The 25,775-nt window shown below is 36.9% G+C and overlaps 2 protein-coding genes across 5 annotated transcripts in view; one reads left to right on the forward strand and one right to left on the reverse strand.

Annotated features, from left to right (window-relative positions):
• The window catches only part of LOC150099384 (guanine nucleotide-binding protein subunit beta-like protein 1), an 82,103-nt gene that overhangs the window by 26,407 nt on the left and 29,921 nt on the right, over positions 1-25,775 (forward strand). Inside the window, exon 3 of one of the 2 annotated variants that reach the window (XR_016549349.1) lies at positions 20,017-20,956. Coding sequence is in view for 1 of the 2 variants with exons in the window: in XM_090403702.1 (XP_090259828.1) it covers positions 20,017-20,687 (671 nt within the window). In the remaining variant the exon portion in view is untranslated. Of the gene's footprint in view, positions 1-20,016; positions 21,425-25,775 lie in introns of those variants that run through there. The other variant, XM_090403702.1, reaches the window with a different exon arrangement.
• Positions 25,067-25,775, reverse strand: part of LOC150099385 (uncharacterized) — a 237,457-nt gene continuing 236,748 nt past the window's right edge. For all 3 annotated transcript variants that reach the window (XM_090403698.1, XM_090403700.1, XM_090403697.1), the window contains one exon: positions 25,067-25,304. In XM_090403698.1, the coding sequence (XP_090259824.1) occupies positions 25,185-25,304 (120 nt within the window). In that variant the 3' untranslated portion in view covers positions 25,067-25,184. The remainder of the gene's footprint in view (positions 25,305-25,775) is intronic.

The raw sequence follows: 25,775 nt of genomic DNA on the forward strand, positions 1-25,775 counted from the left end.
AATAAATTCGCTATAAGGCTCCAAGATTCCCTGACTAAATTGAATAACTGTTGTAATAGATCTGGTATGAAGGTCAGCAATAAAAAGACAAAGACAATGAAAATAGGCAGAATCGTTGAAAATGTCAACTGTATTGTGAATGGAGAACCTGTAGAACAAGTAAAACATTTCAGCTACTTAGGCACGATTTTTACTGAAGGTAAATTAAATATGGAAATAGACAATAGAATCAACAAAGCTGGTATGGTAGGAAGTCAAATGAATAAATTCATATGGAATAAGAGAGAAATTAGTCGGAACACTAAATTAGCTGTATGCAAGACAGTGTTCAAACCAGTTTTAACTTATGGATTTGAGAGCTGGGTCAGAAGTAAAACACTTGACCAAAGACTAGAGACTGCAGATATGAAAGTCCTGAGAAAGATTAGAGGCTTGAACAGATGGCATTAATGGCAATATCATATTAAAAACGAGAATATTAGGAAAAACTTGACATTGTCAGCATCCAGGAATGCGTTAGCAGAGCTAATTTCAGGTGGTATGGTCACTTAAACAGAATGGGCAAATAAAGATTAGCAAAACAATTGTTTTCTGCCAGGTTGGCAGGAAAACGACCCAGAGAAAGACCAAGATATAGGTGGATTGATATGGTACAAAGTGCCTTAGATGATAGAAATATAAGATCTGATAATGTTGCAGTCTTGACAAGTAACAGACTGATTTGGAGGAAAATTGTAGCTAGGAGGTTAGTAATGATGTAAATTTTTCATGTAGTACTATCATATCCTGTACACCTCTTGAGGGTACATGGCAGGAGTTTGATGATGGTGTAGATAAGGTGTGGCCGTCCAAACCAGACTCATGAAGTAAAATATCATCTTGATGCTCTTCTAGGTGAATCTGAAATGAACTACCTGCCTGCCAAAGAAAATCAAATCCTCTGTCACATGTTGTTTCAGGTAGTTATCCCTTAGTAACTATATAAATTCCATTTCCATGCCATGTGCCCTTTCCTCCTTCCAATCTGTATCTCCAAGTCCATCATGCTAATTGTTCAGATTGCACTCATTGTGTTGAGTTACTGATGCATGGCATCGTCTTTCTCTGGACTTCCACGTCTATAGCAAACAACAATATGCCTTCACTTTAACAAAAACTTGATATTTTAATCTATATGATCAATTGTATCCCAGGTGTCTGAAAATATTTTTGTATTTTGTATTTTTCCCTTCAACCTTGTGGCTGGTGAGTTTAGTAATCATCTCCCTAGTATGGTTGCGATATGCCATCATACTAGGGAGATGATTATGAAGCAAGATGGTTTCCTGTTTCCTTCTTTGCTGCAAGTATTTATAACTGTAGCCGTGTGTGTTCACGGGACCAATTTGCCTGTTTTTAGGGGATGAAAAACCCAAGTTACTGGAGTAAACCCTTCACCTCCGTACGAGACTGGTTAACTTATATTTAGTCGAAGGAGACTAGATAAAGGTTCCCCATGTCATGGACAGGAATCGAACCCAGGTCTTTCCGACCAAAGAACTTTGTCTATACCGACTAAGCTATGGAGGCTCTGAAAGTATTTATTATACATCAGAGTTTATCTTTTTTTTTTTAGCTTTCTTGGTTTTCTCCTTTCCAAGCCATCATTTTTGGGTTTTTTTTCCTCTGGATATTTTCATATTATATTAGACTTACAATCTCCTGAAAATCTTGACAAAAATCCCATAGGTATGATACTAAAAGAAATTCACCATAAACTATTCCTGGTTCCTGTAAGTTTGATATAGTAAGATGTTGAAAGTTTTTCACTTGGTTATAAATTAAAGATACCAGGAAATTATATTTTTAATCCTTTATCCTAGCATAAGCAAAAAAAGTTTGTAGCATGTGAAGTATCTTTACTGCTAGGCTTGTATATAGAGACTGACTTCACATTAATTGCATTAGTATCCCATAATTAGTATCCCAAAAAAAGCACACATTCTTTCAGGTGTGTATAATGCTATGCATTATGGGAAGGACCACTACCCAGCCTAGTTTTGACCTTTGTTAAAGTGCAGGGACACTTCTCCAAAAACTCTGAATGATGTACAAGATCACACTGGATCACAACTAAATTCATGACTACTGACCTGAATTATTTCAGGATAGGAAACTCATCAGTGGCCCCAGTAACAAGCATAAATCTGCCACTAAGAAAAAAAATCACTGTGCTCCCCCAGGGAGCAAGCAAGCCCAAAGATCAACATTATTAAATGTCATCAGTGGGATCTAGAAGGGATACCAAGGTAAATAATGCAGAAGTCATATATTTCCCATATACAAATATTGAAATTGTTAACCTTATTATTAAAATAGAGTTAAAGCGAGTTAAGTTTTTTTCACTTGGTTATAAATTAAATTAAAGATGCCAAGAAATTATATTCTTCTTTTAATCCTTTATCCAAATATAAGGAAACAGTTTGTGTATGAAGTATCTTCACATCCAGGCCATTTGTATACAGAGGCTAATGACTTCACATTAATGGCCTTATTATAATATCATATTATGCTTCGTATTGCCCTTTGTATAAAAGTAGCCTAGTCATGAAGATATCTCACATGCAAAGTTTGTGTGTTTATACTTGGATAAAGGATTAAATAAGAATGTAATTTCTTGGCATCTTTAATCCCATTTACAACCAAGTGAAAAAACTTTTAACAAATAGCTCTAATCCAGAGTATTTTAATAATAATTGATACACCTCTTCACTACTTGTATATAGGAAAAATATGATTTCTGAATTCCTTCAACTTTGGTATCAGATATCAAGTGTCGTGTCGATAAGAAGAATGACTGATTGATTGTGGAGCACGAGGTAAGACTTTGACTTTTGATACAATTTACCTGCTCTTGCTTCGCGTATTTAGCCAACATTAGGTTTTGCTGGCAGCCCTTTGTGGCTGCAGGATTTCTACTCGCACTCATACACAATTGAATCGCTACGAGCCTGCCTGACCTAGACATCATTACTGATTTTCTCGATGTAGAGCCGGCTCTTATACTCATTAATAAACTTCAAAAGAAGTTCAAGCTGAAATGGCCTATTAACATGATCGATTCAGACATCATCATTGAGTCACTTGACAAAGGACTAGCACTCACTTTCATGAAAAAGCTTCTTAAAAAATTTGAACAAGAATGGCCGGGCTACTTAAACTTATATTCTTTACCCGGGGATCATGGTGAGGAAAATGAAGACTCTTCTCAAATGGAGGAAAAGCTCAATCTAGTAGTCTCTGCTTCTGATCAAGGAGAGATTCACGCTTGTAAGAAGTGAAAAACTCTCACACCTGAACCAACAATTGATGTTGGTATGGGTAAAGACGCTCCCAATTCAGACCCCTCTGCTTCCCCCCAATGAAAAGGTGCCACCGATTATCCTAAGGGAAAAGCAAAGATGGACAACACTAAAAACCACCATGGCTAACCTGCAAATAAATTTTAGATCAGTTAAAAACGTTGATGAGGGCATAAAAATTCAGCCTGCCACGGTGGCTGATTATGGAAATCTTACAAAGGAACTGGATGCAAGAGGAATACAATATCATACATTTTCACTTGCCTCCGAAAAAATCTGAAAGTGGTGCTGAGGAGTTTTCGAGGATATTGACCTGGACGAAATAGTCACTGACCTCAACATGCAGGATCTACCTCCCATAAAGGTCAGTAGAATGTTTAGATCAAATAAGACCCCTATGCCTCTGGTTCTGGTTGAGATATACTATATTTACAAAGATACATACAATTTAAAGTCAATCTGTAGATTTAAAATCACCCCAGAACGTTGAGAAAAAGAGCATCTTCTGGGCAGTGCCACAGATGCCAAAAATTTGGCCATGCCCAGAAGCTATGCAAAGCCCAGTACAGATGCTTAAAATGTGGCGAGAATCACCCCACAAACACCTGCACCAAGCCAAAATCCACCCCGGCTAAGTGCGCTAATTGTAGCGGTCCTCACCCCACTAATTATAGAGGGTGTATACATCACGCCAAAAACAGATGGAATGATCCAAATAATCAACCTACCTTGTCATCTAGTGCGAGAGTTCCTGAAATTCAAGTTTCTCAGTCCTCAAAAGTGAGAACATGACAACAGATGCTCTCCCACCATTAACTGAGCCCCTTAAGAAAATGAATCTTCAACATCAAGCAAGAACATATGCTGATGTGGACCGTTCCAAACAGATAGTACAAAACCAGAACCTGGCTAATCCACGTTCAAATCTATCAGCTATTATCATCTCTTCTCTTGCAAATATGCTGCAGGATTTCAGTAGCTCAAATCCATCACTAAGTGTTACAAAAAGATTCTTACAGCAAACCCAATCCATATTATCTGCACTCTCTGATGCCTAGGAAAAAAATCACCCCAGATTCGCTTAGGATTATCACTTGGAACGCCAATGGTATCAAAAACAAAGTGTTGGAAATCCAGGAATTCAATAACAGATATAACCCAGATATATTTCTAATCAATGAAACTAACCTGAGGCCTGCTGACAACCTAAAAATCAGAGGGTATCAGATTTACAGAAACGACAGACTTGGGTATAGAGGTGGAGGTACAGTTATCCTTATCAAAAACTATATCAACCATCATTCAGTAACCAACCCTACAACCACCAACCTCGAAATCACAGGCGTTAATGTCCTCATAAACTCAATTGGAAACCTAAAAATTTTTTCTGCTTACAACCCTCCATTAAAGGCATTGTTGACCTCAGATCTGGATGCCATCCTTGGAGTAAGAAGGACCGGCCATCATCGCTGGAAACTACAATGCAAAACATCCTGCCTGGAACAGTAAATCTACCAACAAAAATGGCAGCATCCTTTCCAACTACATAGGATCAAACTATGCTGTTGTGGCTGGACCTACCGAACCAACTCATCTCAGTACGTTTGGCACTGCTGACATCCTGGATATGTCTATCATGTAAGACATTAAACTTCAGTACAGCCTTAAATCACTAAATGAGCTGTCATCAGATCACAACCCAATTCTACTACAACTGGGAGAACAAGAATACCTGTCTCCTCCCTCTCACTCATGCATATCGTGGGACAGATTGTCTAAAGCACTTAGGGATCAAATTGGACCTGTCCCTCACATACGCACAGAAGAAGATGTGGAATCTGCAGTGCCTAGCCTCACCCAACAGATTAAGTTTGCTATAACGGTTGCAACCTTCCACAAACCTGTTCTCAAGCCTGGTCGTTTGCCTGAGGATATTATGGACCTGATTAGAGAGAAGAACAGAGCTAGGAAGAGATTTCGTAACACTTGCGCTCCTCAGGACAAAACAGTTCTTAATAGATTGAACGGGGCAGTGAGAGATGCACTTAAAACTCATAGAAACCAAGTTTTTGTGATGAAAAGTTAGCCTCTATCTCACCCATTGGTCACTCTATCTGGGGGTTACCGAGAAACATCAGAAATAAAAACAGATCCCTCCCCTCCATAATCTCTAACCAGGGCTTAGTTCACACAGATGTAGATAAGGCAGAAGCCATAGTAAAGAATCTAGAGGAATAGTGCAAACTTTCTTAGATTTCAATCACTTATACAAAATCCACAGACAGGTCAGACACGTATTAAAACTCCCAAATACCAGTGCTGACCATATTGCACCCACATCACCTGTTGAATTATGCGATATTATTAAAAAACTAAAGAACAATAAAGCTCCTGGACCACACCGCATCTCAAACAGGGTGATCAAGCTGTAGTGCCTGACCATTATAATAAATGAAATCTTAAGATTTCACTATTTTCCTTCCACCTGGAAACTGGCTGATGTAATCTGTATACATAAGCCAGGCAAGGACCCACACCTACTGCAAAATTATCGTCCAATCAGTCTCATCTCCAATCTGGGTAAGGTTGCGGAGGTCATCCTCTCACGACTCCAAACCTCAGTAGTAAATGACCTAAACATCCTCCCTAAAGAACAGTTTGGTTTTCGGCAACACCATAGTACTACCCAGCAAATCCACAGAATTGTGGAATACATCACCATCAGCTATAACTGGCGCCAGTGCACAGGGTCTGTTTTCCTAGACCCATCCAAAGTATTTCACAAAATTTGGCATTTCGGACTCCTCCACAAACTTATCTCAGCCTTTATCTCACTAAAAATGGTTCATCTAATCTATTCATATCTTCAGAATAGATCAGTGCAAGTCAAAATCAATGGTTCTACCTAGTCCCAACGCCATATCTTTGCTGGAGTGCCGCAGGGATCCCTACTGGCTCCATTGCTGCTTTCTATATACATGTCTGACATCCCGCACAATCCGATGCCTTCCATTTTGGCCCTGTATGCGGACGATACAGCAATACTAACCAGATCTCTCCAACCCCATTTCATTACCAGAAAGCTTCTTCAAGAAAACCTTCTGAAGCTGGAGGGTTGGTTCTCCACCTGGAGATTGGAAATCAACCCCCAAAAAAGCTCAGCCATTCTTTTCTCGAAAAGGCCAATATCTCCTGCAGGAGATGTGTTACTATTCAATACTAAAATTCCCTGGCAGACAGAAACAAAATACCTGGGTGTAATTCTTGACAAAAAACTCTTTCAACCAACACATCAAGTCTACGTGTGCAAAGGCATCTAAAGCCATTGCTCAGATCTATCCGCTAATTAATAGAAATAGCAAGCTCAACAACAGAATCAAATTGCAGCTATACCAGACGATGATTCGTCCTATAATCACCTATGCCTCTCCAGCCTGGAGCCACACCTCTAATACTAACATTATAAAAATACAAATACAGAACAAGTGCTTGAGAATGAATCTGAATGCCCCATGGAAACAATCAACTTCATAGAGATACAAATATTCCCTATATTTTCTCTTTCCTAACATCTAAGGCATCTAAGTTCTTCCTAAAGACATCCATACACCCCAACGATTTGGTTCATGGCAACGGACATATTCAAACATAAAGACCAAAAGCTATATTAACCTCCTATAGCGATGCATAATCTCCATGCCCATTCAGGGCGAGCAAACTGCTCATAAATTTTACCCTCACTGTAATCACAACAGATAGCAGGGAATATGAAAAGCATCTTGCTTCACCCCTAAAGACAAATGTCACCTTGGTATCACTTCTGGGTCTGGCTCCCACTGATGACATTTAATAATGTTTGCCTTTGGGCTTTTTGCTTCCTGGGAGTAGAGCAGCTCTGCTTGATGGCAGCTTGCCTATTTGCAGAGTGAAGCCACAGTTTACTGCCCTGGAGTGATCTTTAGGATCACCCATTGAGATTTATAGTGATCCTGCAGATCACTCAGAGTATTTGGAATGTACTGTAACACTTTAACAGTACCTCAACAAAGGTCAAAACCGGTCTGGGTAGTGGCCCTTTCCATAATGCATAGCATTATACACACCTCAAAGGATATATACTCTGCATTACGATACTAAGGCAATTAATGTGAAGTCATTAGCCTGTATATACAAGTAGCCTAGCTGTGAAGATTCTTCATGCCAAACTTTGGTGGTTTCTTCTTGGTAAAGCATTAAACAGGATTATAATTTCAGGAATGTATGTACTGACTGCATTCTCAAATATTTCTCCACAGTTCTGTTGCTTATCTCATTTAATACTCAACAGTAATTACTCCACATATCCAGAATATCTTTTCCTTCTAGTTTTTTGTATTGCCTTTATTATTACATTTTCTTTTCTTTTTTTTTTTTTCTCCCAATAGCTATCAGAAATTTACAATCTTCATATTTATCTTTTATATACTTGTTAGTCTTTCCATTACTTTTTTTTATGTTGAGCCGAGGTTGGTTGATCAACCTATAATACATTAGTACTTTGTATGGGTAGTGGGTTAGGAAAGGAGGAACTTGTAAGCAGGAGAATTATTGATGGAATTTCAGATAAACATTTCCCATGGAAATATTTGTAAAATACACATATTGTGGAAATCAAACGTCTGTGTGTAAGTGTGGGTGAGTTGGTAAGAGATGGGTCATTAATAAGTGTAATTGCTCTCCTCTGTGTTGAGTCAAGCTTTTGGGGGCCCCCACCTCCCATATGTAAGAGCAGCATTCAATAGCTGGGCAGATTTGTGATTTATACAAGGTTAACAGTTGTTCAGGAGTGAAGTAACGTCTTGAACGAAAGACAAATCCTAGTTGTTTAAATGCTGAAGATGCAATGGTTGTGATATGTTTATGCCAGAAGCTTGATGCTAGATTCCAAGAAGAGAAATCTTGTTGTCTGAAAATTTGGGTGTTGTCAAAAATAATAGGAAATAATGGGTTTTAGCATTGAAATTGAATAGGTTATCTGAACCCCATTGGAGGATGGTTTGGAGATCAGAATTGAGGGCTGTGGTGGTTGATGTTCTGTAGGTTGAGGTTAGTTGTGTAGAGTAAAGTTTATCAAATGAAAGGGAGGAGTGCAATGTGCTGTCATCTGCAAAACTGTGTACTGGGTTGGAGGTCATACTGAAGTAGGTCATTGATATATAGCAGGAAGAGGGTTGGTGAGAGGACAGAACCTTGTGGAACCCTGGCATTAGTTGAATGGTGAGAGGATAAGGAACCATCCACCACCACCACACAGTGTGCATCCAGACAGAAAGCTGGAAATCCAACTACAGAAGTCTTGAGACAGACAAAACGATGTCAGTTTGCTTAGTAAGCCCTTGTGCCTGATCCGGTCAAATGCCTTGAAGATATCAAGTGTAACCACTTGATTTGAGGATTTCTTTGGTGATAAGTTCAGTGCACATGTTTGGGTTGGAAGGACGGAAGCAATAGTCCAATCATGGGTCATAGAAGTTGGGGAGGCTGTCCCACTTGGCACTGTTATAATGCCAGACTACTCTTGTATGGGAGTGGCTGTGTGAGCATTGTTGCATGGGTGTGTGTGTGGATGAGTACCAGGTTGTGGTCAGAATTACCTTGGGGGCCCACTACATTCACTATGTATTTGGAGAGGGATGTTGGTGAGGAAGAGATCAAGGGTGTTTTGGGTGTGGGTTCAGGTTATTAGGTATTCTGAACGAGTTGCATAAGGTCATTAGTGACGGCAAATGTTTCAGCATCTCTCTCTCTGCAAGTTCTGTACAGCTGTAGGAGGAAAGCCAATTGGTGTTATGGACATTAAAATTTCCTACAAGGATGATTTTACTGTTGGGAAAGTGGGACTGGAGAAAATCAATTTTTAAGCAGAGGAAATTAAAGAGCCCAGAGTGGTTGCTTTCATTAGGGGAGCATTACAGACAGCAAATGAATCTGATTGGGGAAGGAATATTTTCAACCAAAGAAAGTCAGTTGGCAATTCTAGGTTAGGTGCTCTCTGACAAGGTATGCATAGACACCACCCTTAGGTTGAAAGGAGTTAAAGAGTGTGTCGTTTGGAAGGTTGAGATGAATAGTGATGGGGGAGGGGGAATTTAAGTTTCTGCCAGAAAGAGTAGGTGGGGTTTGGTAGACTGAAGATGATAGTGGACACTATTAAGGTTGGAGTTTAGCCAACGGATGTTGGTGAAGTGGATATGTAGGGTCTGTGAGGCATATGTTTGACCACAAGGGTCTTGGACATTTCCGATGCAGTGACTGCATAATAGTCTCTGTGGCATCACTTGATTTTTGTACTAATTTAACTTGTCTGTAGTCGATGATCCAACTGTTGTCTCCATTTTGACGTTTTTCAAGTTGTCTTAAAATCTGCCATTCCTGTTCCCTCTGGGCAAATTATAGGTCTGGTCGAGCATGCATGTGTGATTGGGAGCAAGTGTCTTTGAACTTGTTGATCGCTGTTATTAATTTAGATGTGCATGTTGCAAGTTACTTTTACAAGGCATGGAAAGTTGTTCCATCCTTTCTTTTATTTATGGGTCTGAAATGATGGCACCTGACCATATTTTTAGAATTGTTGTTGCATTCTTCTGCTAATTTGATATCTTCTTTTAGTGCTTTTCCATTTTCCTTTGGAAAGTTCAAAATAACAGCATTGAATTATGCACCGTTGATGCGATTATTCCTTGCCCGTGAATGAACTCCGTTCATTCGCGGGCAAGGATGAACTTGTGTTTTGGGGCTGATCATTAGTTAGTTTGAGCTTGGTTTTCATGGTGTCATTTTTTTGAGGAAAAAATTTCGTTCATAGCATTGATGTGCTGTTTGGGGTTTTCAATTCGTTTGCCTAAATTTGAGAGCTGTTTTATAGAAGGGAGGCACAACGCAGAGAAAACGGGCAGGTTGAGGTCAATAAATAGCTTGAGCACCAATTCATCTATTTTTGTACAGGAAGAGCATATAGCCAGTGGCAACAGAACGCACACATTATACCCTTTGCTTTTTATTGCTGACATCGATTTTACAGATGCAGTACTTTGTAGGTTTATTGGCAATCAATGACGCTGCGCTGGCACAACACAGGGTGCTCGTTTGGCTTTTGTTCTCCCCATCTTCGCTTCGTACGATAGGAATAGTGGGCGCTTACAAGTTGTGCAGAAGTAATTGGCTCCTTAGTACCAGCTGTTAAGATTTCTGTTTAATTTGAATGAAAAACACTTGCAGGAGCATAATTTAGAGTAGCTTATTCATGATTTGTTGAGCTACTAAAATTTACACATAGCTTAGCTCTTTTTTTTTTTTTTTTTAAGGGAGAGGGGGGAACAACAGTATGCCTTACCAGCACCTATTGCTTTGCACAAAAAAAAAAAAAAAAAAAAAAAAAAAAAAAAAAAAAATCTGGCTTAGCTATCTTATTTTTCTCTGCATTCTTTTAGGGCCCAGGTTCCCAACCTCTGAGTTTCAATCAATCCTCAAAGGGATCACAAAGTGTTTTCTGGGAGGCCGCTGCAGTTATTTTTAATAAGAAATTTCACCATGAAGATTTTCAATCTATTTATTTCAATATGGCTACACTGATTTTTGATAAATGAAAGGAAGTGACTTATGGTCCACTTTGATGGGTACATAAAAATATCAAAGGCCAACTATGCTTATACACGTTAAACATTTTTTTTATTATTTTAATTATTTATTGTGGCAAGCCTTTAATATTTTTTTTTTTTTTTTGATTTCTGCTGCAGCAGACTTTTCATTCATTCAGTAAACTGAAAAAAAATATCCACTATGATGCAAAATTTAGTTTTAATTGATGTCTCAATGTTTGAATTACGGACTGTCTAATGAAGGCGAGTTATTCTTTGTGTGTTTTGCTGATGCTGCCATGTTTGCAATGATGTACTTCAGTAATGTCCACAATGGGCCATCTAATGTGAACTTAGTTTACCAATAGTCAACCACCTTTAATTTTTAATGTGTTTTCTTTTATCCTATTAAATCCTTTTTATGCAAATATGGCAGGGATCGCAGGTTACTTGGCTATTATAAAGTGTGTGTGTGTGGGGGGGGGGGTCATGACTTGAAAAAGATTGGGAAACACTGTCTTAGGGCATCTGGCAACATTTTTTCCTTCAATATGATTTCGTCTTCTTTTCCAGGACTGTAACTTTTCAAGTGTACCATGAAATTTAGATTTTTCTATCATTGCAACAACTTCACCAAATCATTAGCCAAATCAATTAAATGTTTTTTTTTTTTTGTTTGTTTGTTTTTTAGTTTGCCATTGAGACTCTGAGACTTGATTCTTGTTTTCAAACTTATTATATATATGCATAGTATATATTATGCTTTTTGATCTGATAGTTTTAAGTAGGATAAAAATGAATAAGTGATGATCACTTCCTATTTGAAATACTTTGTATACTCTTTATATCTGAACCAGCATAAAGATATCACTATCAACAATTCAGTTATATTAAGACTTTTTTTTTCCTTGTTTCTTCTCTCTCTCTCTCTCTGGGAAATTGTGCACTTCTTCATGTTAGTGATGACTAGTCTGAGTCTTGATGACTAATTTTCTACACTGCTGTTTAGATCTCCAACTAGTACCAGCTTTTTCCATTTTCTTTGTTGAAAATGAAAAGAAGTGGAGAAAATTTCTCCACTTCTTCCTTAGTAGAATCTTCTGTGGGACCATAAGCACAAATAAGTTTCATTGTCCATATCTCTCTTTGGAAATTTGTGCACAAAACCACTTGAAATTGCCAGCCAATCAATAAGTTTATCCTCATGTTTAGTGTTGAATGCTTTCACTATTTCCTTTCCTTGATCACTATCCTCCACCCTCTCTCTTTCTATATATAAAGAGGTAATAGGGACATACCTGTATTCTTCATTGTCTTATCATTCTGATATTTGTTCTAATTTGACAATTTTATTTTCTGCTTATATTGAATTAACTGTAAGAGTTAGCTTTGTCATCATCATCAAATTCCTGACATGTATCCTCAAGGGGTGTACAGGATATGATAGTTCTACATGAAAAATTTACATCATTACTAACTTCCTATCTACAATTTTCCTCCAAATCAGTCTGTTACTTGTCAAGACTCCAACATTATCAGATCTATATTTCTATCATCTAAGGCACTTCGTACCATATCAATCCACCTATATCTTGGTCTTTCTCTGGGTCGTTTTCTTGCCAACCTGGCAGAGAACACTTGTTTTGCTAATCTTTCCTGGCCCATTCTGTTTAAGTGACCATACCACCTGAAATTAGCTCTGTTAACGCATTCCTGGATGCTGACAATGTCAAGTTCTTTCCTAATATTCTCGTTTTTAATATGATATTGCCATTGATGCCATCTGTTCAAGCCTCTAATCTTTCTCAGGACTTTCATATCTGCGGTCTCTAGTCTTTGATCAAGTGTTTTACTTCTGACCCAGCTCTCAGATCCATAAGTTAAAACTGGTTTGAACACTGTCTTGTATACTGCTAATTTAGTGTTCCAACTAATTTTCATAGTGTTCCATATGAATTTATTCAATTAACTTCCTACCATACCAGCTTTGTTGATTCTGTTGTCTATTTCTATATTTAATTTACCATCTTCACTACAAAGGGTGCCTAAGTAGCTGAAATGTTTTACTTGTTCCACAGGCTCTCCATTCACAACACAGTTGACATTTTCAATGATTCTGCCTATTTTCATTGTCTTTGTCTTTTTATTGCTGACCTTCATACCATATCTATTACAACAGCTATTCAATTTAGTCAGGGAATCTTGCAGACTTGTAGCGGATTTATTTAGAAGTATAACATCATCCGCATACAGCAAAGAGTATTTTGATATCATGTTTAATACCACTTCCCTTCATAATGTGATCCATGTAGATAATGAATAAAGTGGGGATAATGTACATCCTTGTCTCACACCAGATTTAACATTAAACCATCTTCCTGTACTTCCTTCAATTCTAACTGCTGACTTACAACTCAAATACAGACTAAGTATTGCTTGATATAATGCCCCATTGACACCATATAACTGTAGCGTATAGAATAGCTTGGCACCTCGTCATATGCCTTTTCTAGATCGACAAAACTTAAATACAGATCTTTGTTATATTCCCATGCTTTCTTGACTATTTGTTGTAAAGTGAAGATCTGATCCTGACAGCCTCTATTTGGCCTGAATCCAGCTTGTTCTTCACCAAGCTTTTCTTCCACAATTCTTCTCAACCGTTTCTCAAGTATAGTGGCATATATCTTGCCGAAAGTTTATTTTTCACTTGGTTAAAATATAATAAATTTAGTTTAATCCTTTATCCAAGTGTGTGCAAACAAAGTTTGTGCCTGAAAGTATCTTCAGGACTGGGGTAAGGTGGTGCAACACCAGGGCGACTCCTTGCAAAGGTGGAGCAAGATACTATCACTCCTATCTTAGTATCTCACATAATGCAAAACACATCTCCTTGCGGATATGTCTAATTTTATGCATTAAAGAAAGGGCCACTACCCAGACTAGTTTTGACTTTTATTGAGGTCTCTTCAGTGGGAGCCAGGCCTAAGTGGAGATACCAGCCTTTGCAAGGAGTCGCCCTGGTGTTGCACCATCTTTCCCCAAAGATACTTTCAGGCGCAAACTTTGTTTGCTCACACTTGGATAAAGGATTAAACTAAATTTATTATAGTCTAACCAAGTGAAAAATAAACTTTCAACATCTTTTTCTAAATCCAGAGTAATTTATTAAAAAGGTGGTACACCATTTGGCAACTCCAATAGGTAGAGATGACCTTGCTAACGCTTCTGGCTGGTATCTCCACTTGGGCCTGGCTCCCACTGAAGAGACCTCAATAAAGGTCGAAACTAGTCTGGGTAGTGGCCCTTTCCTTAATGCATAACATTAGACATATCTGCAAGGAGATGTGGTTTGCATTATGTGAGATACTAAGATAGGGTTGCTAGTAGCTTGCTCCACCTTTGCAAGGAGTTGCACCACCTTACCCCAGTCTTGAAGATACTTTCAGGTGCAAACTTTGTTTGCTCACACTTGGATAAAGGATTAAACTAAATTTATCATATATCTTGCCAGGAACACTAAGTAGGGAAATACCTCTGTAATTCTCACATTCAGTTTTATTTCCCTTTTTATATATGGGCACTATTAGAGCTCTATTCCAATCATTGGAATTTGTCCCTCTGTCCAGGCTTTCTGAACTATGCAGTGCAGCCACTGTAAGACTTCAGCATTTCTGGTCGAATACCATCTACTCCTGCTGCCGTTCCACATTTCAAGCCTTTGATGGCTTTTTCTACTTCAAGTATGGATATGTATTCCTGACCGTATGCCTGTGGAGTGTTTTTTACCACTGTGCTATCAATGCTTGTTTCATTTAGCAATTTTTCGAAGTAATTACTCCATACTTCAAGGATATCTTTTTCTCCTGTTTTCATGTCACCTTTATCATCTCTAACTCCTTTTACAGCACTCTTTCCTCAATTTCTGAGCTTCTTCAACAACCTCCAGAATATCTGGCCTCCATCTTGATATTTATTTTCTACGTTCTTACCAAAGTCTTCCCATGACTTTTGTGTAGCTAGTTTTACAGTGTTTAGCTTTCTTATTTGCCATTAAAGTTTGATATGCTTTCTTCACTGCCTCTTTAATTTCCTGTGTCCACCCATGGAGTCCTGATTTTTCTATCCTTGCAGACAACCTCACCACATACCTCTCTGGCTGAATCAATCAGGGTTTTCTTCAAGACTTGCCACTGAATCTCCAAGGTCTGGTTCCTGTTCTCAAACTCGTTAATTTTTTCTTCAATAATCTTTGTGTATTTTAGTCTACAGTTCACATCTGAGAGCTGCTTAACTTTTATTCGCTTTAAAACTTTCTTACATGTTATTCTTTTCAATATGAAATTCAATTTTTTCCTGCTCAAGACTAAATAGTTATCACTTCCAATTTCAAATCCTCTGTACACTCTGGTGTCCTGCACCAGGAAGAAAACATCACTATCAACAATAACATAGTCAATGAGACTTTTCTTATTCCTTGCCTCTTCTCTCCATGTGAATTTGTGCACATTTTTATGTTGGAACATGGTGTTAGTAATAATCAGTCCATTTCCTGAGCAGAAATCCAACAGTTATTTGTCATTATTATTAGCTTTGCTCTTTTCTCCAAATTTTCCCAAAAAGTTTTGTATGCTTGACGATTTCCTACTCTGCTATTTAGATCCCCAACAAGGACCAACTTTTCCTTTTTCATTGTGTCAGTTGCTTTTTCTAAAGCACGAAAAAATTCCTCCACTTCTACCTTAGTAGAACCTTCTGTGGGACCATAGGCCCAAATAAGTCTCATTGTCCAGTTCCCCATTCTCATATTTGCCCACATCACTGTACTTGAGACTGCTTGCCATTCAAGATTAGCCTTGTATTTTGTGTTGAATACTATGGCTACTCCTTCTTTTCCTTGATTGTCATTTCCTGAATATAACATTTTGTATTTATTGCTCAGAAAGATCTCACCAGTTTTTGTCTTTTTTGTTTCAGTCACCCCTATTATGTTGATCTGGTACTTATCTAATTCCTCAGCTAGCTCCATTTCTTTGCCATTCAGGCTTCTTATGTTGATAATACCGATCTTTAACTCTGGTGATGTTGAGTTGGGGTGTGTTTTCAGATTTGTTCCAGTAACTGACTTTTCGCTGTTTGCCCTGGTTCCCTGGCGAAAACAACGTGCGTCTTGTTTAACCGGGCGACACCCCAGCCGGCATGAAATTTTGTCATGTTGTACCATCATTTTTTATTTTGGTTTAACCAATAAGAATACAATTTGGTCGGTTAAATCCCAAATTGCCAGCCCATTCTCGTTCGTTCAGTATCCAGGTAGATACCCAACAGGGTGCACCACGAGAAGGTGAAGATTGTCATTAGGTCAGAAGCCCTGGTCGGTTCTCCGCATTCCTTTAAAGGCTATGCGGAGGTCTCTGTCAGTTATACAGCTTTGACTGTCTGTTAATCTTATCAAAGGTTTTTTAAATAAAGGTCATGTGTGTGTAATTTTTTAAAAGTCTCTTCTCTTTTCCACTGTTAAAGTAAATATCGAGTCTTTGCAAGATAAGCTTTTATGGAATCCATTTTCTTCTAGTTTATCCTCTGGAGAGGACAGACTATTGTAGTATTGATGAACTTTCAAGTTTGGAGTTAAGCAACTCTAGCCTTGTACAAATAACTGACTTCTTCACATCTCATAAAAATAACTTACAGATGCACTCAAGAGTTGCTTGAGAAGTTTCATGCATTGCCATTTTCTTCAGATTATACATTTATCATTGTGGAGAAGACGGATAACATTCTCTGGAATTTTTATTGCAAATAAAATCATATTTTATGTACTATAAAAGTTTTTGAACTGTTGCAGGTAACTTAGGCTTGGTAATTATCAATAATTCTAATTGAAAGATGCACCTGGAGTTTAATTAGTCAATTGTAATGTGCAAATTGTCTATAGCAGCACAGGATGTGAGTGTACATGATCATCAGGCATTCAAACCCTGCATTCCTCACTATGCCTTCATGTAATTTGAAAAGCATGCTGCTAGCTTTTGTTACTTTAGTCATCACTAATCTCTTCACAGTAAGGATTACTGTTATATTGTATTTGGTGACTGTCCAGAACCAATGTTATAATGATTAGTAATAAGGTTTTTATGAAAATGATCCCATTTATTGGAAAATGTACTTTGTACTTCAACAGTAAACTCTGCTTCATGCACTTCACGATTTGGACTATCTCAAGTATACATCCAAGCAAGAATGAAAACATGACATCTTAGCATCACGATTGCTAATACTTTTGCTTGCAGAGCATTGTTGGCCAAGTGGCTAATGTACTGTTTTCTATCAACAGGCTGCAAGTTCAAATCCTGTCATGGGTGTGGATTTTTGTGATTGTCCATAGGTGGGAGGTGAATTCCATTGCCTAGTATGAAATTGTCAGCTCACTTACTTGGAGGACTGAAATGGCTTAAAAAAGTTCTAGGGTTTGGTCTTTTAGAATTAAGCTTCCAGACCATGTAATAAATAAAATTTAAGAATTACAAAAATTCTTAGCCTCCTCACCATACATTTACAACCCTTCATGTGTGGAGTGATAAAAAAAAGTGTACAGTGAGATCAGTTATTGCTGTTGTAGTATGAATTTTTTTTTTTGTCAATTTAATCTGCAAAAGGTTGAAAGCATATAGAAAATTTATTAAGATGGGTGCTTGAGATGCAAAACATAGCACTTTCCCAAATTACAGGCTGTTCTGTAACATGCAGTAGATAACTAAGGAGACAAATGCGATTTTTTACAAGATGACTACTTTGTGCTACTGAGTAGCTCCAGGTGAATGCAAAAAATGCTACTCAGCTGAATGTAGTGACCTGCCAGAGAATATCTTCTCTTACTCTGGTATACCTTATAGTGCATTGAATTACGAGCATATATTATGTTGATTTCTTAAGTCTGTGTACTATTCTTGATATTTAATACAGCATCCCAAACATGAGTAAACATCTCAGTTATAAGAATCCAAGTAATGCATGAAAAAAAAAAAAAAAAACTGAACTATCAAGGAGAAGCTTGAAATATATAAGAGAACATGCGATATCACAAGAATAAGACCTACACACACCACTATGAAAATAAATGTTTAGCAGAAACAACTCAAAGTGCTGCAAATCTAATTAGAACAAGGCCTCAGATTTTTTTTTTTAAATGTTGGGCCCATATACATGAGAGGTTGGTTGGTCAACCATAATACATTAGTACCATGTATGGGAAATGAGGAACTTGTTCACATTGGATTTAAAGGCCTGTGTGTTGTGTTCCTTGGAAAACACATGGGAGGGGAAAAGAAGAGAAACTTGTTCTATGATTATGGAGTTTGACTGCAAAGAGATGCTTGATGGTATCTGCATGTATTTCAATGGATTTAGTAGAGAGGAGGAGAATTATTGAGGATAGGTCTGATGAACATTTACCATGGAAATATTTATAGAAGATGAATGCAGTAGATAACAGGTGGCTGTGCAAGTGGTTGGAATGAGTTGTTAGCCTGACTGCTCTTTTATATTATGTCAAGTATTTTTAGGGAGCTGTTAGGGACACCTCCCTAGATGTGCAAGCAGTACTCGATGGATGGATTGATTTGTACAGGATTAAAGTAATGCCTTGAACGAAAGAAGGAATCCTAATTTTTTGGATGGCGAGGAGACAACTGTGATGATATGTTTATGCCAAGAGAGTCTTGATGTCAATCCCAAAGAGAGAGATTTCATCTTGCCTAGAGATTAGGATGTTGTGGGAAATAAGGCAGACTGTATTTTGCAGGCATTGAAATTGATAAGGTTGTTATTCTGTGAGGTGTACTGTTGCGGCAAAACTGTGTATTGGATTAGTGGTCAACCAGAACAGGTCATTGATGTGTAGAAGAAACAGGGTAGGTAAGAAACTACAATATTAGTTTCATAGTTGGAATCATCAACCATCACATTCGATGTGTGTTCACTGAGAAAACTGCAACCCAGATACAGAAGCCACTGGACAGACCGACTAATGGAAGCTTACATAATAGCCCTTGTGCCAGATCCGGTAGAAAGCATTGGAGATATATCTAGTGCAACCACTTGGGATTTGCCAAACTTTTCCATAGTGCTTATCCAGAGGTGTGTAACATAGGTGAGCAAATCCCCCCCCCCCCCCCATTGAACAGCATTGGCAGAATCCATACTGGTGGTTGTTTATTAGCCGAGTATTTCAAGATAGTATAGAGACTGGTGGTTGATGGATCTCTCCATTACAAGAGGATTGAGGTAAGAGAGATTGGGTGATAGTTTGATGGCAAGGATCTGTCATCCTTCTTGGGAATAGGGTAGATGCCTGTGGAGTAAGAGTAAAGAGGCAACATAGAAGAGGAGTCAACCCTGATGCACAAATCTTCAGGACAACTGGAAGAATGCTGCCAGGTCCAGGGGACTTTCTGGTATCTAATTTGGATAGGATTTTTCTGATCACTTCCTGGTGAAAGGTCAGAGGAGGCAGCATTGCATGTTTGGAATAGTTGGGGGGGGGGGGCGAGGGACATTTGAGGAAAAGTATTGGAGATTGGCTTTCTCTGTGGGTGATGGTGCAATAGGCCCACCTGAGTGCAGGAGAAGAGTGTTGGACAACAAAAGTTTTGGCCAGAGACCAAAATGTGTGGCTGCCATTTGGGCACAATGTAAGTTTCCTGCTTGTGGCTCTTTGGATGCATTGACGATTTGAACTGTTTTAGGCTTTGGCATATGGTGAGAGAAGGCAGAGTTCTTGATAATAGCCAGTTGCAGTATGCTTGGTTCTTCATTTGTACAGCCTTGGTGCATCTTCTGGAGCACCAGGGCTAAACTTAAGGCAGGGATGGCCAACCTATAGTACATGTTCCTATCATACAGTTTAAACCCAGATCTCTTTCTCAGGTAAGTGATGCATGGTAGAAGTGTTTGTTACACAATAAACATAATTGTTGACTTACACATTGTCAGAACATACGTATGTAAAGAAAATACCTCTAATAATTTGCCTTTTAATAATATTATTTTCATTTCAGGTAACTTTTCAGTTGCATCTGTAGGATTCTGTCAGTGCAGTTTTTTATCAGATGGTTTGAGAACTCTTATTGCAGTTCCAACAGCTGAAATGTCTCAGGCATCAGTCATTGACATGGAAAAATGTGATACAGTGAGAACATTTATGCACAAGGATGAAAAACATGGTCAGCTTATGTGTATGAAGTTGACTTCTTGTAGTTACTGTGATGTTATGCTTATATGTGGATATGAGGATGGCAACCTTATAACTTGGGATTATCGTGATGATAAACCAATCTTTAAACAAAATTTCCATAAAGAGGCAGTTATATGTTTAAACTTTGATGGCCAACACAGGCAACAAGGTGTGTCTGGATCTGTAGACAATGAATTATGTTTTTGGTCTATATCTAATGTGGGAAAACCTCAGGAGAAAAAGAAGATAAGTATAACAAATCCTGGAATATCGTCACTGGCTATTAGAAATGATGGAAAAATTATGGTGTCTGCAGGATGGGACAATAGATTACGTATTTTCAGTTGGAAATCATTTAAACCTTTAGCTGTATTGCAGCACCATCAAGATAAAGTGAACTGTGTTCAATTTTCTTCAAGAAAAATTAGAAAGTTCTCAAATTTATTTGCTGCTGGCTCTTCTGACAGAACTATAAGTTTATGGTCAGTTTATTAAGAACCTTTCCATAAAAGTGAAATGTAAGAGTGCAAGGAATATCGACTGCAAAAGCAAAAATTATTTTAATTAGAAGTTTAAAATAGGTTTAAGTGGAAACTTCTTTATTAGAAACATTTGGAATATATTCTGTTCTGTTATCTGTGTTTCCTGTCTTCCACTCAAGAAATCAAAAATGGATTAAGATAAAAAAGTCCACCCACTGTTTACTAATGTGCTAAAGAGTGGTGACCTTTCATGGATGGGAGCCACATAAAAAACACCTATGTGTAAGTATGTTATTTATCATCTATATGGTTCACATCTAGACCTTCAACTATACAGTCTAACTACCCAAAAAGTGAAGTTATCTTCACAACTCTAAATGGCTTCTCCTTTCGAATTCCACTGAACACTAGAAGAAATGTAGATAGCAAGAATTACATAAAAAAATAAAGTTCCAACTAAGACAAGAGATGGCATAACAAATTTTTGTACAGGTTTCAAATACACGCATAATCTGTTGGAATCAAAGGAATAATTTATTACAATGAAAGGTTGTTATACTATTGAGTTTCCTTTACAATAGCATTAATGCTCGGTTGGGACTTTCAGTGGTTTGTTATAGTGAGAATGGACTGTGTTCATATTTAACATGTTTAACTTTCTTCTTAAATGACAAACTATATCTTCTTTCTCTGTTCAATGTAATTGCTTCACAGCGCAACAGCCACTATCTACTAAAAGTATGATCCTTATCTGGGCATCTCACAGTGTTTAGCATAAGTTGTCTTCTGAGATGCTAAGTTTTCTTCAACAATGAAAATAGTTTCAAGTCATATTTAGCCTAATTATGCATACCTTTCAATGACATTCTTAAAAAAAGTCCTATTTCAAACACCGAATACACTAATCATGAAATGGAAAAATTATTTGCATTATACTAAGAATACAATAGCAATCATTTTATTCTATAACTAGAATGACACAGTTACAGAATAAAATGATTGTCAGGCCACTGCAAAACTTGAAATATTTCCATTCTCAAGTTTTCCAGAACCTTTTCTTTTTTGTGGCATGATTAACATACAGGGTGTTCGGGATAAATTTGACATATTTATAATTAATTATATTTTTCCGTAAGTTACATGTATTAACACACACTTCTCTTCATTTAAAAGTTTGGACCCTTCTTCATTCATATACAAGATGTCAGAAAGGATGGATAGCTGGAACCCACCTGAATCATGGAAGAGAATAACTTGTATCATGATGATTCGTGCCCGCCATCAAAATAAGGATATTACGACTGCTGCCCAATGCTCCCTGAATACAGTAAAAACAATCAGGCATGAACTAGAGACTTGCAATGGTGACTACGAGGATGTAGCAAGAAGAAAGACCCCTAGCAGACGATCTGATTGCGTTCGTACAGCAGAATTCCTCGCAAATCTGCAGGAACAGGTGTTGAAGAACCCTGGCATTGGAATTCGGGCTTTGTTCGTGGAGTTGCTAACTGTAGTCAAGCCCTGGATAACAAGGGTAGCCAATGGTAGGCCGTATGTATGGCAGCAGGATTCGACCCCTTGCCACACCTCTGGGAAAAGTCAAAAATGGTTGTCTGAAAATTTCTACGACTTCACCAGTCCAAATGTTTGGCCTCCAAACTCCCCAGACCTTAACCCCATGGATTATTTTGTATGGGGCGCAGTTGAAAAAGACACCAATCGCACTTCCAGTAATACAAAAGCCCAGTTAATGGATAAAATTAAAACAGTTTTTGCGGCCCTTCCCAGGGAGACTGTAGCATCAGCTTGTTCGAGGTTCCGAAGCAGAATTGAAGCTGTGATCGATGCTAATGGTGGTTATTTTGAGTAAATCTTGTTGATAGTATTGTAATTAACTCTGCCTGTAATGTTTTTTTGTCAATTCATTAAATTTAATAGATACAAAGAAGATTTTCTTTTTCCTTACGAAACTGTCAAATTTATCCCGAACACCCTGTATATACAGGTAACCCTTGTATAATGCGGTTTCGATATAAGCGGTGTACAAATTGCAATAACCCTTTATCTTTTCATATAATTTTCACAGTGTGACTTATAATGCGGTTTCGATATAAGCGGTGTACAAATTGTAATAACCCTTTATCTTTTCATATAATTTTCACAGTGTGACTTAAAAATCAAATTTTATCTTCATTAAATTTGTGTCTGCCCATATCATGCAGGTAGTTATAAGTATCGAATTTATATTATGGGAAATACCCTTTAGCACGCATGTTCGTCAGTTGTTTACTTCAGTGCTTCCCAAACTTCTGGATGTCAGGGCCCCCTTTAGAAAAATTAAAATACCCCCCCCCCTCAAAAAAATCGTAATATACATATATTATTATAATATTCAATACAAAACATACACAGCGAATATTACAAAAATCAAATGCAAATATTTCAATTTTAGCGTTTTGCATACACATGGCACATTGTCTCATTTTTATATAGATAGATATATTGTTATTGTACATTTGCAGTACAAGCACATGAAATGTAAAACGATTAGTAATAAAGAAAGAATTAAAAACATAAAAGAAGTTTAATGTGATGGATGTGTTTGAATACTGCTACACCAATATCAGGTGAAATATTTGAGACTGCAATTCTTAGATTTTTGCTTTGAAATGAAACTTATATGAATAAGCATATATTTGCTAATATTCATTAAGCGCGCTGAAATACGTAGCAAGCAAAATTTGTGAATCCGCACCAATGTTATTTTTTTCCATTAAAATATAAAAAATAACAAAAAATAAATAATAAAAATTAAACGTTTCTTTTAAGATAAAAAAATCTACTTAGTCTTAAAACATTTTCAATTTGTTTTCATTATTTCACGGCCCACAGCTGGTTTACGGTATAAAGTGTTTATTGTTGAAAGTTGTCTTCGTTTTCTGCCAGGAAAGCGCATTAAAAATCATAAGTGTGTTAATCTCAACTGAGCACTTTATTTTCTGGTGAGTTACATACAATATGTAATGCTTTTTTATGTAAAAATTTTATTTTTATAGTAATGGCCACAGAGAGGGCTTTTGCGATATCATTGAAAATTAGTGAATTGAAATTAGTGAATTAATTGATTAGGAAATAGAGTTAAATGAGGAGGAACTGGTACAATTAATGACTTCGAACCAAATGGCAGGGAAAGTTTTGTTAAAGAATTCAGTTTAAAGAAATTAGCAGAAGGATTGGACATGGCAAGAAAGGTAAGAAGGTATTTTATAGATAATGATCCCTCAATGGAGCACTCCGGGAAAATTCACGAGACAATTGGATATTTCTCCATATTATGAACTTAATAAAAAAAAAAAAAAATGCAGCATAGTGGTAAGCAAGGTCTTATTACTGACTTCTTGATAACTAAACCAGCAGAAGTATGCAATGAGAATTATACAAATGATGTCCAAGAGGTTTCAAGTGATGACGATGTCTGGCCACTTGTAAATAAAGGACATCTACGAATGTTAGTTTTGAAGACAGTGATGACGATTAAATTATGCACAATGAAGTTTACCTACAATTTGTATTTTTATAAGTTTATACTATGGATTTTGTTTCATAGTTTATATGAATTACCTGAATTAAATGAAAAAATATTTTTGTTGGATGTCATTGTTTATATAATTTAAAAAAAAAACTATTTCTGAATATAACCCTACTTTTTCTATGTGATCAGAGTCTCATATAATGCAGCATTTCTGTGGAACCTAACATCTCCGTTATACGAGGGTTACCTGTATATAAAAAAAACACTTCTTTGCTTGCTCCATTTCTTGCTATAACTTTCTTGAGATACTTTTGACACTTTTAAATAGCAAACTACAAGGATCAGCACTGAACACAAAAATATATCAGTACATACATCTCTATTTATTGAACTGAATTAATTATTATGTTTGCTCCCATTATAGTATACTGATGTGATTTAAATAAATTCTTTAGATACTTCTTTTTATAGTCAGAGGAAGCTACACCATGTCTTCTCAATAGCTTTATGGCAAAGGGGATGTGCTGTAGTAGTGAGAAATTGTTTTATTTATATGATTTTTCTTACAAAGAAAGAACAACACAAATAGAATATGCATAGTGATTAATACTGTAATTGCATTTCACCTATCATAATTGAAGATACCCCACTATCTCTTTCAAAAAAAAAGTGGAGGGTAGATGCATGCACCTGGACCTAATTCAAATTCGTTGTTCTTTTTTTAATCTGTTGCTGGAGTCTATTATTAACTAGTTTAAAACTGCAAAATGAACAATTAGAAATCCATAAACATCGTTGCACTTACTCTCAATAATTAATGTTCTGTAATGGAAACTGAATAAAATAATCAAGACATCATAAAAAAAGAAGTATTTATACAAATACTTTTACAGCTAAAAAAGTTCCTTTTTACACATCATACAGAGATCACAACTCATTCCCATATTATATATATTTATATAAACAAGTTATTTGACACTAAGATGGCTTGGTTAATACACCTAATGACTGCAGACAGAGGATAGCAGCATTTGCCTTGGCTTGTTTTTTATTTGAACTTGTAGTTGCAGGCCGATACTCTACATTATTAACACAGACCTTTAAGAAAAAAAAAAAGATTAAGGAAATTTGTGACAAAAACAATGTATAAAAGAAAACTAGTACAATTAAATGCAAATTATGCCTTTCTGCTGATTAAAAAAAAATCAGTTACATAAGATTTAGTCATTAAAGCAATTTATATGGTAACATTCATTCTGAAATGGTCTCTAATTAAAAGGAGAGAATATTATATATATTTACACACACACAATGCCAAAAATGTAACAAATCTTACTTACTGTATCATTTTGTATAGTATAGAGATGGAATAGTCTCCTCCATTATTACTCAAGCTCTTGAGTTCATATATTTTTAAATAAGCAGTCTGGTTTAAAGAGATTTTTTTCTTGTGTATTTGCATAATGTAACTATCACTGGTATTATAGTTACAAGAACAATTTGGTCAGTTAATAGAAAATAACTGATACATAGTAGAAACAGACATTCACATACTTTGCATATTTGTAG

Source organism: Typopeltis vanoorti, chromosome 14 (assembly GCF_054136105.1).
Source record: "Typopeltis vanoorti isolate ZY-2024b chromosome 14, IOZ_Tvanoo_1.0, whole genome shotgun sequence".
Lineage (NCBI taxonomy): Eukaryota > Metazoa > Arthropoda > Arachnida > Uropygi > Thelyphonidae > Typopeltis > Typopeltis vanoorti.